We start from the raw sequence: 15,080 nt of genomic DNA, 5'->3' as shown, positions 1-15,080 counted from the left end.
CTCCGCGGAAAGCAGTATAATCTGTATTGTGTAATTTATAATTTCTTCAATCCGTAAACAATTATTTATTGTAAAGTCAACATATCCTGAGGATGCTCCGGTTTCGGAGCAAAACGTGCGTAGAGGGTACATTGACGAAGATCTGTTTGGTGTGGAGTATAAGGATTGAAGAAATTATAAATTAAACCACACAGATTCTCCTGCTTGTTACGGAGTATAGCAAATTAAGCTTAATTTTCATAATACTGCATGTTAGCCCTCGACTGCAATCTCATCTGGTGGAACGTGATGATGCAGTCTAAGATGGTAACGGGCTAACCTGTTAGGGGAATGGCAGTTATATTAAATCTATGCCCTCCCGTCTAATCGGTATCTACGCGAAATTGTACCGGAACGCTAAATCGCTTTGCGGCACGTCTTTGTCGTTAGGGTGGTTACTAGCCGCGGCCGAAGCGTCCCACCAGACAAACTCAATGAACTAATAGCAGTTAATTTGTCTCTGCCTGGGAATAGAAACTCATAAGTCCACAATACTCAAATTCAAAATAAAAAAATCATTTATTTCAAGAAGGCCTAATATAAGCACTTTGGAAACGTAAAGTCAGTCTGTTTGTAGCGACTCTACCACCGGTTCGGGAGGCAGATTCCACTGAAAAGAGCCAGCCACGAGCCGATGATCTGTTTGGTGTGGAGTATAAAGATTGAAGGAATTAAAATTACACCATATAGATTCTCCTGCTTTTCGCGGAGTATAGCAAATAAGCTTAATTTTCATAATGTTAATATTTCTTCCAAATGTTGGTAAAAACTCTATAAAAAAATTGGAAAATTAAAAAAAAGGATGATCTTTAGCTCAAATGTCCCGTTGCATATACGCGGCGCGTAGAGTGGTAGAGACAGCGTAGAGGGTCTACAACAATACGTAGAACCGTAGCAGAACCAGTGCTACCAACATATCTGGAGTTAAAGTCAAAGTCAAATATTTCTTTATTCACAGAAGCACATAGATGCGTTGATTACATACAAAATGTGTACATAGCAGTGAGTAGTGATGGCGATAACTACATTCGTCAACTTAAAACTAAAGCTACGAGGGTTCCAAACGCGCCCTGCTCTAAGAAGAAGCCCACAACAAACTTAGCCGGGTGTTATTTTCATTATCACCATCTCACACAGTCATTTGAAATATTTAAGAAGCAACCTGGTTAGAGCAATAGTTAACACCCTAGTTTTTTTCTGTTACGTAATCATTTATCTGCATATTATAAGTATTTAAGTATATTAATCATAAAAATATTCATCAGTTATCTTAGTACCCATAACACAAGATACGCTTACGTTGGGGCTAGATGGCGATGTGTGAAATGTCGTAGTATATTTATTTATTTATTTATACTGTAATAGGACTTTTCTATAAGCGTAGATATCAACCGGTAATTTATTGTATAATTTTATACAATTTCCTAAAAATGAATTGCTTATTTTGTGTAGTCTAATGTATTAAGTTGCCAGTTTATTTTTGACGCTTGTAGAGCTGAAGTGAAATTGGGTGGTGCACATAGCTCGGAGAATCAAAATGAAAATGAAATGAAAACACACACACTACACTTTATTGTACACCTTACAGAATGAAATTATAAACAAAACACTAAATATAACACACAAGCGCAATGGGTGGTGCACATAGCTCGGAGAACCGATGGACGTTGGGTTCCGAAGGTGCTGGAACGGCGACCCCACACCGGGAAACGAACAGAGCGAAAAATAAATTACCTGATTGCGTAATGCGAAATTTACTACCTCTCTACTTATTCGGTTGCGTAAAAGTTAACTACGATTTGTATGGAATATAGACCGCTTTAACAAAAGTGGAACTTAGGGAGAATTTTACTAGTAGAAGAGATTTCAGTGACAGAATAAAAAAAAAACCATAAGCTCATATTCAAAACACAAATAAATAACGTGAGTAACGCTCACGTTATTTATTTGTGACCGATTGTATTTATTTCATACAGAACATCCTGTACATGGCATTTCATTCGTACGAACTAAGAAATGTGTTGTGATACTGCCACAGAACTAAGAACTTACAGAGAAATAAAAAAAAATGGCTAAACGCAGGGTTTAGTTTATATTTTCTATGTAATATATAAATGTTGGAAACACCGCATAGCGTCTGAATCGTGCCCAAGAACGAGTTATAGTTATCTCAAATTCAAAATTCATTTATTTCAAGTAGGCCTAATATAAGCACTTTTGAAACGTCAAGTCTGTCTATGTGTTGTGACTCTACCACCGGTTCGGAAGCCAGATTCTACCGAGAAGAAGCCGGCAAGAAACTCAGCAGTTTGAATTTACATTCAAGAAACAATTTACATTTTACATTTTAACATTAATTTTTCTATCTTGTGAGAAGATGATATGTTATCTAGACTATGAATTCCAGTGTGAGTTAACTCGCAGGTAAGACCGCGTAAGCCTTTGCCAGCTCCGTCATAACCATTATAGCAATTTTATAAAGTCATAAACAGTCAACTAAATAAAGGAAAGTTTGTAACAATCTTCATGTTTGTGGAGCAAATGAGGTCATTATTAAGTTATGGTTACGGGTAAATATAACATTTATAGGCGAGCGGCACGGAGAGTGGGGTGGCAGTGGCGTGAGCTATTATGGGACTGTCCCGGTGACGCACGCACGGACGCATCAAACCGTATCCACTAATATTAAAAAATAACTGTTGACCTATTTTTCGTTTCCCGCGATTTTATCCGCGTTACTTGTACGCGTCAAAAAAAATTTAGGGCCGGTATGTTATGGGGTACCCGAATGTTCCACGAAGGCAAAAATTTAAGTTAAAAGTTTAGCTTAAATTTTCAACTTTAAATTAAAAATCTAAGTAATAATTCTAGGAACTTAAATTTTAAAGTTTAGATTAACATTTTCTTAACTTTCATCAAAGATACGAAGCTGATTATTTTATGCTTAAAAGTACAGCTCGTGAGAATTCAGTTGCAAAAAAAAACTAACAAGCAAAAGTCTTTTGCTTTTTTTTTAGAAATATTTTTTAAAAATCATAACTCCAAAACTATAAAAAATCGCGGAACATACATGGGGGTGATTCGGATACTCCAAAACATAGCGAACCTAATTTTTTTTTGTGACGTCAAAACGTGGCCGATCACCCTGTATATTAATTTTAATACATAATTACAATTAGTCTAGCTAGGCAATTCAAAGGGGCAATAGCGCCAGCGTTTTGGGTACCATGCCCATAAGTGAACAGTTAGACATCTTGTATTTATTGTAAATATTAATTTTAGTTTGTAATTATTATTGTGTGTTGACTAATTGGATAACTTTCGTATTTATATAAATTAATTGAAACGTTAATTACGTGGTTTACCAATAATAATATTAAGAGTGTAAAAATACTACGACAATGCACACACCGCCATCTAGTCCCAAAGTAAGCGTAGCTTGTGTTATAGGTACTAAGATAGCTGATGAATATTTTTTTATGAATATAATACACATAAATACTTACAATATACAGATAAACACCCAGACACAGAAAAACATTTATGATCATCACACAAACATTTTCCAGTTGTGGGAATCGAACCGACGACCTTGGACTCAGAAAGCAGGGTCGCTGCCAACTGCGCCACTCGGCCGTAATGAACATTCATGAATTATATTTACAAGCACGAACATCTTTATTAGAAAATCAATAAACAAAACAATCCACACTAATATCTTAATATATATAAATCTCCTGTCACGATGTTTGTTCGCGATGGACTCCTAAACTACTTAACCGATTTTAAATTAAATTGGCACACCGTGAGCAGTCTGGTCCAACTTAAGAGATAGGATAGCTTAGATCTTTAATTATAGTCGCAATTTTATTTTATTGTCTATAATTAATTTACAGTCACATGTTTTATATATATACTACTATACTCATTCAAGGCTTAGCGATACTGAATACTTTAAAAACAAAATCAAACGCAGACGAAGTCGCGGGTAAGAGCTAGTTATATATATAACTCGTCGAGCCAGTTTCCTTACCTTACCTAGAACTATAACAAATTATGGTAAAAACTCCCTCACCTTTGAAGGCGCCAAGTTTTATAGTAAAAAACCTTAACCTAAAAAAAATGTTAACTCATTCAATGTATTCAAAACTAAATTAGCTTCTTATATATTAAGTAATACCAATAAATTTAAAGATGAATACATTGAATGAGTAGATAATAGTCGAATTGAATTTTGTTTAGTCTAATGGCGAAGTGTATTAATTTCTTAAGTTTCCTGTGTAAGTGACATAGGTATTTTTATGGGAATAAATGTCTTTAAACCTAACCTAATAAATAAATAGACTACGAGCACGGACTGCGGGTTGCATGGGCATTCAAACGCACCGGAAGCGGGGAAGTGGATGTTTATTTTATAAATTTTTAATAGTGCTGTTTTTATGTATGTTAAATTAATTTTTATTTTCAAGTAATCAAGACTAATTGTCAGTATATGTATGTAATACTAACATACATATAAGCTATGTTAGCAGGAGCAGTCATAGTCCGTGTCTGAACGGGATGTTCTATTTTTCTAAGTATTGTCTGAGAAACCGCGAATAAAATTTAGTTTTTTTTAAGGAATCATCGATTTTATTATTCCATGCACAATAAAATCGATTGGGAAACACCTTTGTAATTTTGTAATAAAAAAAAACCAATGAATTTATTGAATTTATTAAAATTTATTTTAAATAAAGTTTATACATATGACTGGAAACACAATGCCAATTTACAAATACAAATAATTTTTAGGTTTATTTAAAGTAGGAATTTTGGACCTACCAATGCATAAGTTTAAACAATGTGTTAAAACACATTTAATAAATCGTGGTTACTATACGATTGATGAATTTCTTAACTACAAGGCTGCTTGGAAGTAGGCTCCGCTCTCATCTCTCACAAGATAGTAGAATTAGAATAATAAAGATTGTAAATTGTAAAATGATGTTGAAAAAGAGCAATCTGATGAGTTTTTCTCGTTTCTGAGCTCTTCTCGGTAGAATCTGCCTTCTGAACCGGTAGTAGATCACTAAAATCAGATTCCAAAGTACTTAAAAACAAAGCTTACTTGAAATGAATTAATTTTGAATTTTGAATTTTTTAGGTAGCACTTCCCTGGACGAGTACCTGTGATATTAACTACAAACAGACTGACTTGACGTTTTAAAAGTGCTTATGAACTAGGCCTTGAAACAATCTCGTATTGTTGCCTCGTCGGAGGCACCGGTGCGTTCTTACGAGATCCCGGAGCCTCCCAATTATGTGCCGAGGATGGCCACAGAGGGGGTTTTAGTGAGTAAAAATCCCACACAACCCGATCTTCCCTGAGATCGGGTATCTTTGAAGATCCCCCCCGATAACAAAAAAAAAAAGGCCTTGAAACAAATGAATTTTGAATTTTTTAGGTAGTATAATTCCCTGGACGAGTACATGTGATTATTCACTACAAATAATACTGCCTTGATGTTTTAAAGTGCTTATAAAATAGGTCTGCTTGAAATAAATGATTTTTTTAATTTTTTAGGTTATATATTTCCGCGGACGAGCCCTGTCACAGAAAGGTCTACTTTGAACTCCCGGGCGATTACTAAGTAAATAATTCCGCAGCACGTCCGTCTACTTTCTATCCCCGGTTAAGAGGTCGCCCTACATGCCACACCCTGCCGCCATTTTTAATTTTAACCACCTAGCTGGGCGAGTCTGAAATTAATTGCGTAATTTCATACATGGATAAATATAATAAAATTTGCGGTTTTCACGCATGGATGCAGCCGGGTCCGCGGCAGAAACAATTAGAAATCGCGATTTGTTAGCGTTTAACACGTTCTCAAACTAGAAATTAAAATATTATGTGTTTTATTTTAATACTAGCTGACCCGCGCAACTTCGTCTGCATCAAATCGGTTATTATCGGATTTAATATTTTTTAGCATTTCTATACCCGTCGTAACGTCTAAACGATAGGTCCAATTTGAATAATTTAAAGAGTAATTTGCAGGTACATAATCAATTTTAACTATAAAACTATTTATTTGGATAAGGATCTGATGGGAACGTCACCATCTTAAGATTGTACCCGTGATTGACAAATTATAACATTGTGTCTTAACAGTTAGACATTTAGCCTCCCGGACTTTTTTGTAGGTAATAATGATTACTTTAAACATGTCTATCCATCCATCCATACATACATACATTCATCCATACATCCATACTCACAAACTTTCGCATTTATAATATAAGTAGCATGGTACGCATGCATTCGATCGTTGTTCCAGATGCCTTACGACACGCTGTTATCTATGATGAATTATGTCCTTTATCTCCGACAATATTGTTTATTAACAGATCTTCATTAAAACTTCACAATACATGCTTGATAGTATACACTTTCAAATAAAAAGAATTATTAAAATCGGTTCAAATTTAACAGAGTTATAAAGTAAAATTGATAAAAATGTACATCTCATTTCCCGGGAGAAGCTTATTGTTTATCGGGATAAAAAGTAGTCTATATGTTGACCCGGAATATCAGCTACCACTATATCAAATTTTATTAAAATCCGTTCAGTAGTTTTCACGTGATGCCCGGACAGACAGACAGACATACAAAAATTAAATAAAAATCTGTTTTGGACTCAGTATCGATCATAAAGAATCCCCCGGTCAAAATTTAAAAAAAATATTAAATGAACAGAAATCTTCCGGTTACAGTTTTATTATAAGTAATGATCTTTTTTACTACTAAAAGTTTAAAAGTTACATTGTAATTGATAATCAATACATGGTATAAAACAAAGTCGCTTCCCGCTGTCTGTCTGTCCTTATATATGCTTAGATATTATGTGTGTTTTGTCGTAGTATATTAGTTTATTTATTTATCTTTAAAACTAAGCAATGGATTTTGATGCGGTTTTTTAAATAGAAAAAATGATTCAAGAGATACACATATATGTTTAACTAGCTGTCTCCCAAGACTTTGTCCGCGTTTGTTGTTATATTCAAATCAGGTTTTTAAGTTGTGTATTCTTGTAAAAAAAATCGGGTGCAGTTTTTAAATATAACTTTTCCAATTATGTTTTGTTTAGGTGTCCTTATTTTTTTAAAACTCACGATTACATAAAATAAACGTTGCTTAAGTTACTCCTTATTACATCAGCTAGCTGCCAATAAAAGTCCCATCAAAATCGGTCCAGCCATTTCAGAGATTAGACGAAACAAACAGACAGACAGATTTTGGTGTTAAAAGTTTTGGTATTCATATACACGTAGTAAAAAACCGTTATTTCAATATCACAAAAAGACACTCTAATTTGATTATATGTATCTCTGTATTTATTTAATAGAGATAAATAGTACTGATAATTTTAGAGGCTACTTATGTCGTAAACAAACGCTACGTCACTACAAACAGACAGATTTGACGTTTCAAAAATGCTTATATTAGGCCTACTTGAAGCAGAAAAAAATAAAAATATATATTACATACGTCGTGCGTTCGGAGTAAATCAAAATTGTCCTTTACAGTATATCATTCAAATAAATATCTTAGAGGTTATCGGAGAGCTTCAAACTCCCGAAAAACTAACTCAAATTACAGAGACACTTACAAGAAAGCGGTTACAAAGAAGCGGTGATAGCGCAGTGGGTAGCAGTTCGACTTCAACTTCGGGGGGCGGAGTTCGAATCCCAGTACTCACCTCTAACTTTTCTAAGATATGTGCGTTTTAAGTTATTAAAATATCACTTGTTTCAACCGTGAAGGAAAACATCGCGAGGAAACCTGCATGCCTGAGAGTTCTACATAATGTAATCAAAAGTGTGTGGAGTCCACAAATCCGCATTGGGCTAGCGTGGTGTACTACGTCTGTAACCCCTTCTCGTTTTGTGACGAGACTCTGTAATAATGCCTTTTTGGCTGTGGCTATACCACGCGGGTTTCATTATCCAGGTAAATGCAGGTGAACAAACCCGGGACTTCAAACTGAAAACCTCGTCGTCGTCGTCAATAACGTTTATAAGCATCCGAATCCGATCATTACACCCAGAAAATACTTCAATTTTAATGTAACGACGATTCATTTTTGGGGCAAATTGAGAAATTAACCCGAATAATGGTCGTAAAATATCGTATTATCGTAATATCGTATTAATTAACGTACGCTAACTGCAGTGGTATTAAAATTAATATCACTTAATTTTGTATACTCGATATGCGTATGTCGCATAGTTAATGTTAACCTTTTGCTTGACTAGATGCCGTTTAAAAGACCGTCGTAAGATTCAAAATTCATTTATTTTAAGCAGGCCGCCTTTATAAGCAGTATGCCAAAGTCAAATATTTCTCTATTGAAATAGTCACATAGATGGCACTTTTGATGCGTACATTACATGTAAAATATAAATAAATAAATAAATATACTACGACAATACACACATTGCCATCTAGCCCAAAAGTAAGCGTAGCTTGTGTTATGGGTACTAAGATGACTGATGAATATTTTTTTGTATAATCTTTATATATATATTTCTTGTGTGCGTGTGTATGTCACTGAACTCCTCCCAAACGGCTGGACCGATATGAATGAATTTTTTGTTATGCGTTTGGGTGGCACCCTAGATGGTTTAGATTCACAAATCAGCCCAACAGATGGCGCTGGGGTCCGCTAGTATACATATAAACACCCAGACACTGAAAAACATTCATGCTCATCACCGAACATTTTCCAGTAGTGGGAATCGAACCCACGGCCTTGGACTCAGAAAGCAGGGTCGCTGCCCGCTGCGCCAATCGGCCGTCACAGAAGTGAGTTGATGGCGATAACTAAATTCGTCAACTTAAAACTAAAGCTACGAGGGTCTATGTGTCTGTTTGTAGTGACTCTACTGCTAGGCTATCACTCTTTTATACTACTACTATTTAATGTTCGCAATAATTGAATACGAGTAGCTACATTAATCTTGCGACAAGCTTTTATATCATACTAGGTTCTGCCCGCGACTTGTTCTACGTGGACTTCAGAATTGGCTTCGCTCGTTAACAATTTTTTAATCTACCACAGGAACTATATATACCTTTAATTTTTAACTATATAGTTCGGACAGCCACGAGCTAGCGTATGTTATCAAAACATAAAGTATCTAGACAAAAGTTTCAATTTGTTTAGAATTTAATTCCATCCGTCTGTCTGTAGGTGCGGCGGAATAACTTTTTTTTTCAGTTTTAAGTATTAATTTGTTCGAATTTATTGTCCATATGCAATTTCATCGTTCCATGTAAGCATTCATAGTTTTTCATGAAACGTAAAAAATATACAGTTGGAATTTACGCTGTGTATATTTCTATAGCCGCTAAAAAAATTAATATTTAATAGAATTTCTTTTTTTTTTGGGATAAAAAGTAGCATATGTCGCCCTTTAGCACCCCTAGCGTAGGAAGGTGACAGTTTTTTTATCCCCAGATTATACCCACTGATAAAGAATACAATTTACTTGTCAACCTGCCAAAGTACCCGCGTTTGATAACACACGTATAGAATTTGGATATTATTTCCTCCCCTTGCTCGGAGAGTGGATAATATTGTGGAACAAGATACTTGTTACTTCCCCGCAAAGATAATGTCTCCTGCCCATGTGAATGTGCTGTGCCGACCATAAACTATTTATGTGCATAACACGCTTTCGGTGTCAAAGAACAAACAACAAAGCATCCAAAAATCTTGTCACATTTTTTATGACGTCATATTGACGGGCCAAGCACGTAAGATATGATGTTGACTTTTGACTTTGATGGCCCATCTTATGGTAAAAAGTAAACCATCGGCAATAATTCCTATAAACCGACTAAAAGTTCGCAGAGCATGCAAGGAACACGTCCTTGCATGCCCGTGCTGCTGAAAGTGAAAGTTGCGCCCTGAGTCGATTAACCTGAGGCGTAGTTATTAAACCTCACGGGCCTTCAGACTACCGCGGGTGTTTACGTATCTCACGACAAGCGAGCGACAAGCGTAAATCTGCAATCTTTACTGTCAAATGTCATTTATAATTTTTTTTTATAAGTATAAGTGACAATTGATCACCATGCTGAAAACAGCATTGCAAGGATGCTGTTTTACAGCAGAAATAATCCACTGTTACTGAAACTACTACATTTGTATTATGAATCAATCATTCCCTATTTACAATCACTGTCAATCGAAAAGTTTAATGAGTTGAACATTTCCGCCATCAGCTCTTTAACTATGGAAAGGGGTGGGTTTATAAATATCGATGAAATTATTAGAGCTTGAAAACATGGTCGCCCGCACCGATAACTTCCACCGTGGAGTTTGCAAGAGTTGCCCGTTAATAAACTTGTAGCTCTTTCACCCCACTGGCGCAATGGTGAGTATAAGTAAATATAAATATAATACCACAATACACATCGCCATCTAGCCCCAAAGTAAGCGTAGCTTGTGTTATGTGTACTAAGATAGCTGATGGATACCTTTATCTTATATCTTTAAACGAGCAATTCTTGTATATATGTATATATATATATATATAATTGGAATCGCTGAATCGGCTCCAACGATTTTCATGAAATTTAGTATACAGGGGGTTTCGGGGGCGATAAATCGATCTAGCTAGGATTCATTTTTAGAAAATGTAATTTTATTTGTGTTTTCCGGTAATAACCGATTTGGTGCAGACGAAGTTGCACGGGTCAGCTAGTGAATATAATACACGCAAATACTTATAATATACTGATGAACGCCCAGCCACTGAAATACATTTTGCCAAAAAAATTTTGCTAATACTTACGTTTTTGATCAATTGTATTAGAACTTTAGTAGGATAGCGATGAGGCCACGAAAAGATGCAAATAAACATACCATACAAATATCACTTTATTAATTTACTTTATAAACTATGACAATATGAACTTATCGTTTTACAACCTCGCAATTCACTTCATAACCCTCTAAAGAACGATCCAACCCGCCAAGAAGAAAACCCAATTTCCCGCCAAAACTCATAGCGTCCAGGTAGAATCCAAGCAATTTGATTGGTTCCCGCCGTTATGCGTCTACCGGCGTTAACCAATCGGAGAATGACAACCGATCGTCTCGTTCAAAAATAAGATTAAATAAAAAAAAAATAACAAAGAAGTGGAAATTACAATGCTAGTTAAATTTAAATCCTAACAATTGTTAATAATTAAAATGAACAGTTTAAATTGGATTTGAATTGGCAGATTCTACTGAGAAGAAGCCGGCAAGAAACTCAGCATTTGCTCTTTTCTAACATCGACAATTTACATTTTTTAAATCTTTACTCTTGTCAGTCTTAAAAATTAGAGATGTATCTTCTGCAAACAATAAAATGTCGCACGCTCCACTGACATGGTATGGTAGATCATTTATATTATTTCATCATTAATATAACTAAATTCCTCTATCATTTATTCTTTTCTTTTTTTTTTAATGATTAACAATGCTTAAAAATAAAATAAAAAACACTATTAAAAAAAATAATATATGATTCATTAATATTATGAACATTTGGCATAATTTGCTATAATCCGCGAAATATCAGAATACCTAATTATATAAAAAATAAATATAATATTTTCTAAGTCACGGTTTCAGAAAAGCTACAGTTGGCAAGCTAGTCAGGTTCCATTTACCTGGATAATAAAACAGGCGGGGCTATAAAAAGGGCATTATTATATTATGCTTTTACATTATGGCACTTTCTTAATAACTGTGTTGATTTAAGACCTCATATAGCTGAATGATAGCGCAGAGGGTAGGAGCTCGACTTCACTTTCCGGGGGCAGAGTTCGAATTCCAGCACCTCTAACTTTTCTAAGTTATGTGCGTTTTAAGTAATTGAAAATAGCAATTGCTTCGACGGTGAAGGAAAACATCGTGAGGAAACCTGCATGCCTGAGAAGTTCTGCATAATGTTCTCAATGGTGTGTGGAGCCCACCAATCCGCACTGGGCCAGCGTGGTGGACTACCTTAACCCCTTCTAATTTTGGGAGGAGACCCGTGCCCTGTAGTGGGCCGTTAATGGGTCGATATGATGATGCTGAAGATGATTGTTTTATGCTGGGGATACATTATTTTTTGACGACCCACTTAGCACAGTGGTAAGCGCTGTGGTTGTGAGTTGGATTTCGCGGGTTCGATTCCCGGCAGGGGCGATTTTGGAATCTATAATTTGGATTTTATCTGGTCTGGTCTGGCTTGGGTCGTGGCTAGTAACCATCCTACCGACAAAGACGCTGAGCGATTTAGTGTTCCGGTGCGATGTCGACTATAGGCTGATAAGTTTATTGGCTTAATAAAACTGCCATATTTTTTAACAGGTTAGCACGCTACAATCTTAGACTGCATCATCTTACCACTTGGTGGGAGTGCAGTCAAAGGCTAACTCGTAATGGAATAAAGAATAAAAAACCTACTAAAAGTGTTGCAAAGCCATTGAACTGTTAAACATGTATTATTCATTGTTCTTAGATTAGATACGCAACATTTGATTTTCTTTTTTCGAATGTATATCGTAATAAAAATAGAATTCCATATCATAAAAACAAAACGATTTTTTTTTGGTATCATTTTAAAAACAGTTATTTCACTTATTGCTTCAATGAAAATTAAAAGTTAATAAAAATACAAGTTTGACCTCGCAAGTGGGCTGAAAAAGAGTAAAAAAGTCTCGTTTCCCTCCGTCGCCACTTATATCGCATATGCACCTGTATAGATTAAAAATCGAACACAATAAACGTTGTCAAAATGTACACGAGTTGTAGAAAAAATGGGGCTAGACGTAATATACGGTGAAAATAGGTTGACTTACCGAGTTTGTTGCTGTTCCCGTGCGGATGTTGGTGGTGGTGCTGCTGTTGTGGTTGCTGTTGTATCTGTGGCATCAGCGCTGGGTGGGGCAATTGCAGTAATTTGGGTTCGAGTTTCGTCGCTGCAGCCACTGGTATTGGCCCCGCATTGGTCATTGTTGTCATAGTGGCGGCAGGCATCATTAAAGTGGACATGGTTAACATTTTGATCGCTACCAATCTTAATCAGCTTTTATACCGTCGCCATTATTTCACAGGTTTGGGTACACTTGAGAAATTTTTGGGGACAATCCAGAAATTTCTTGGGGCAAATTGAGTCAATAGTTTTTTTATTATGTCGTTTTGTTTCTTTGGTGTAAATAGTTTATCTAGTTTTGTTTAAAATCACATAATATTTTTTTTTTTCGTATTCACTAAAATCACTGGTTTTGTTTTATTATTATTTATTTTATTTTATAATATATTTAAAATATATATTTTTTTATTAATCTATGTTCCTATGTCATTCAATCTAAACTATAAATGGCGTCTGTGGAAAAATATTACTTTATGAAACATTTGTAAGATAAGGACAGTTCTACACTGAATATGCGATGCGATATATGAATTAAGCAATAACGAATTATTCCTAATAGAACTCAAGCACAGCGATACAAAAGTGGCTTCAGTACAGCTTTTGTTGCACTAGATATTCGTATGACAACCTTGTTTCATTCAAAAGGATAAAATTTTGTTCTATAATAATACTAATTATTCATTTGACGCAAAAGTATATCATAGTGGATGTAATTTGATAAACAAGCTCTTTTAGATTTTATAATCTTTTCTAGTCAAGGATGGGTCACTCCAAGAAAATCCTTTCTTGAAGTATGAAAGTCTAATTAGTGGTATGAACTGGGTCAGTATTAATTTTTATTCTTAGAATTGTGTGAAAGGATTGCTTTTTTATTTTATGTTCTTTGTGGTGTATAATAACAGTATATTTATGCACTCATGCATTATTAATTATTGCTAATAAAATGAAACACGTTGTTTATTTTTTTATTTGTAAATACGCTCATTTTTGCTTATCTTTTAACGCTCGCTTAGCACCACCTACGTTGTGCGTGCAGGGAGAAAAATAGGTTTTTCTGGAACGAGCTTCACGTATATTTCTAGGAAATACCAGAGCCTATCGTAATATACGTGCTGGTGATTTTAATGATTAAAAATTCCACATAACATTCTCTAAATATTTAATATTTCTCGGTAATCTTTTTTAGAATGAAAAGAAGGAAGGCTCGCCTCCCTTGATACTGTGAAGAATGTTCAAATTTGATAGCGCTGTGGTAGAGTGAAGTGTAATAGTACATTTCTATAGTATCGCATATTATTGTATCTCATCGCATAACCAATGTACAGCCGGCCTTAAAGCATTTTTTAATAGGGTATGTAATTTGTTTTCTTTAGTTTCATTTTTCGATTGCGGCCTTTTCATATTTTTTCGGGATCAAATGGGAGAGATATAAAAAATTAAAAAAAAGCACAATAAAACGAATTGTAAAGGAGAAATAACAGCCAATTTGCTTTTTGCCCGCGGGCGAGTGATCTTTTAATTAGCGAAATAATTATTTTCTCTCTTTTTGTAATATCGTTTCATACGTTTTTTATCTTCACAAACGATACGCGGCCGTTTGCCCTACGTTTCTTTGTTCATCACAGAACACCCTGTATAACGTAAAAATAAAACACGCTGTTTTTAACGGACAAAAAGGTTCTACATTTTGACTATTTTTTTATCCGACCGAGCGACTAAAACGAGGGTAATGTATTTATTTACGGCAGCGACCCTGCTTCCTGAGTCCAAGGCCGTGGGTTCGATTCCCACAACTGGAAAATGTTTGTGTGATGATCATGAATGTTTTTCAATGTCTGGGTGTTTATCTGTATAAATATTTATGTGTATTATATTCATAAAAATAAAAAAAATTAGTCAGCTATCTTAGTACCCATAACACAAGCTACGCTTACTTTGGGGCTAGATGGCGATGTGTGTATTGTCGTAGTATATTTATTTATTTTATTTATTTATTGGTAATTACCGGTCCAATGAAGGGCACGGATCTCCTCCTACAGTTTGGTTGTTCTGTCCACCACGCTTGCCCGGTGCGGATT

At 35.2% G+C, this 15,080-nt stretch overlaps 1 protein-coding gene across 1 annotated transcript in view; it reads right to left on the bottom strand.

Moving 5' to 3' along the window:
• Positions 1–13,259, bottom strand: part of LOC120635765 (nucleolysin TIA-1) — a 92,591-nt gene extending 79,332 nt beyond the window's left edge. The window contains exon 1 of the mRNA XM_039906911.1: positions 12,929–13,259. Within this exon, the coding sequence (XP_039762845.1) occupies positions 12,929–13,130 (202 nt within the window). The 5' untranslated portion in view covers positions 13,131–13,259. The remainder of the gene's footprint in view (positions 1–12,928) is intronic.
• Between the last annotated feature and the right edge of the window lie 1,821 nt (positions 13,260–15,080).

The sequence above is a fragment of the Pararge aegeria genome, chromosome 27 (genome assembly GCF_905163445.1).
Source record: "Pararge aegeria chromosome 27, ilParAegt1.1, whole genome shotgun sequence".
NCBI classification, from domain to species: Eukaryota; Metazoa; Arthropoda; class Insecta; order Lepidoptera; family Nymphalidae; genus Pararge; species Pararge aegeria.
This window is presented reverse-complemented; position numbering and strand designations above follow the sequence as displayed.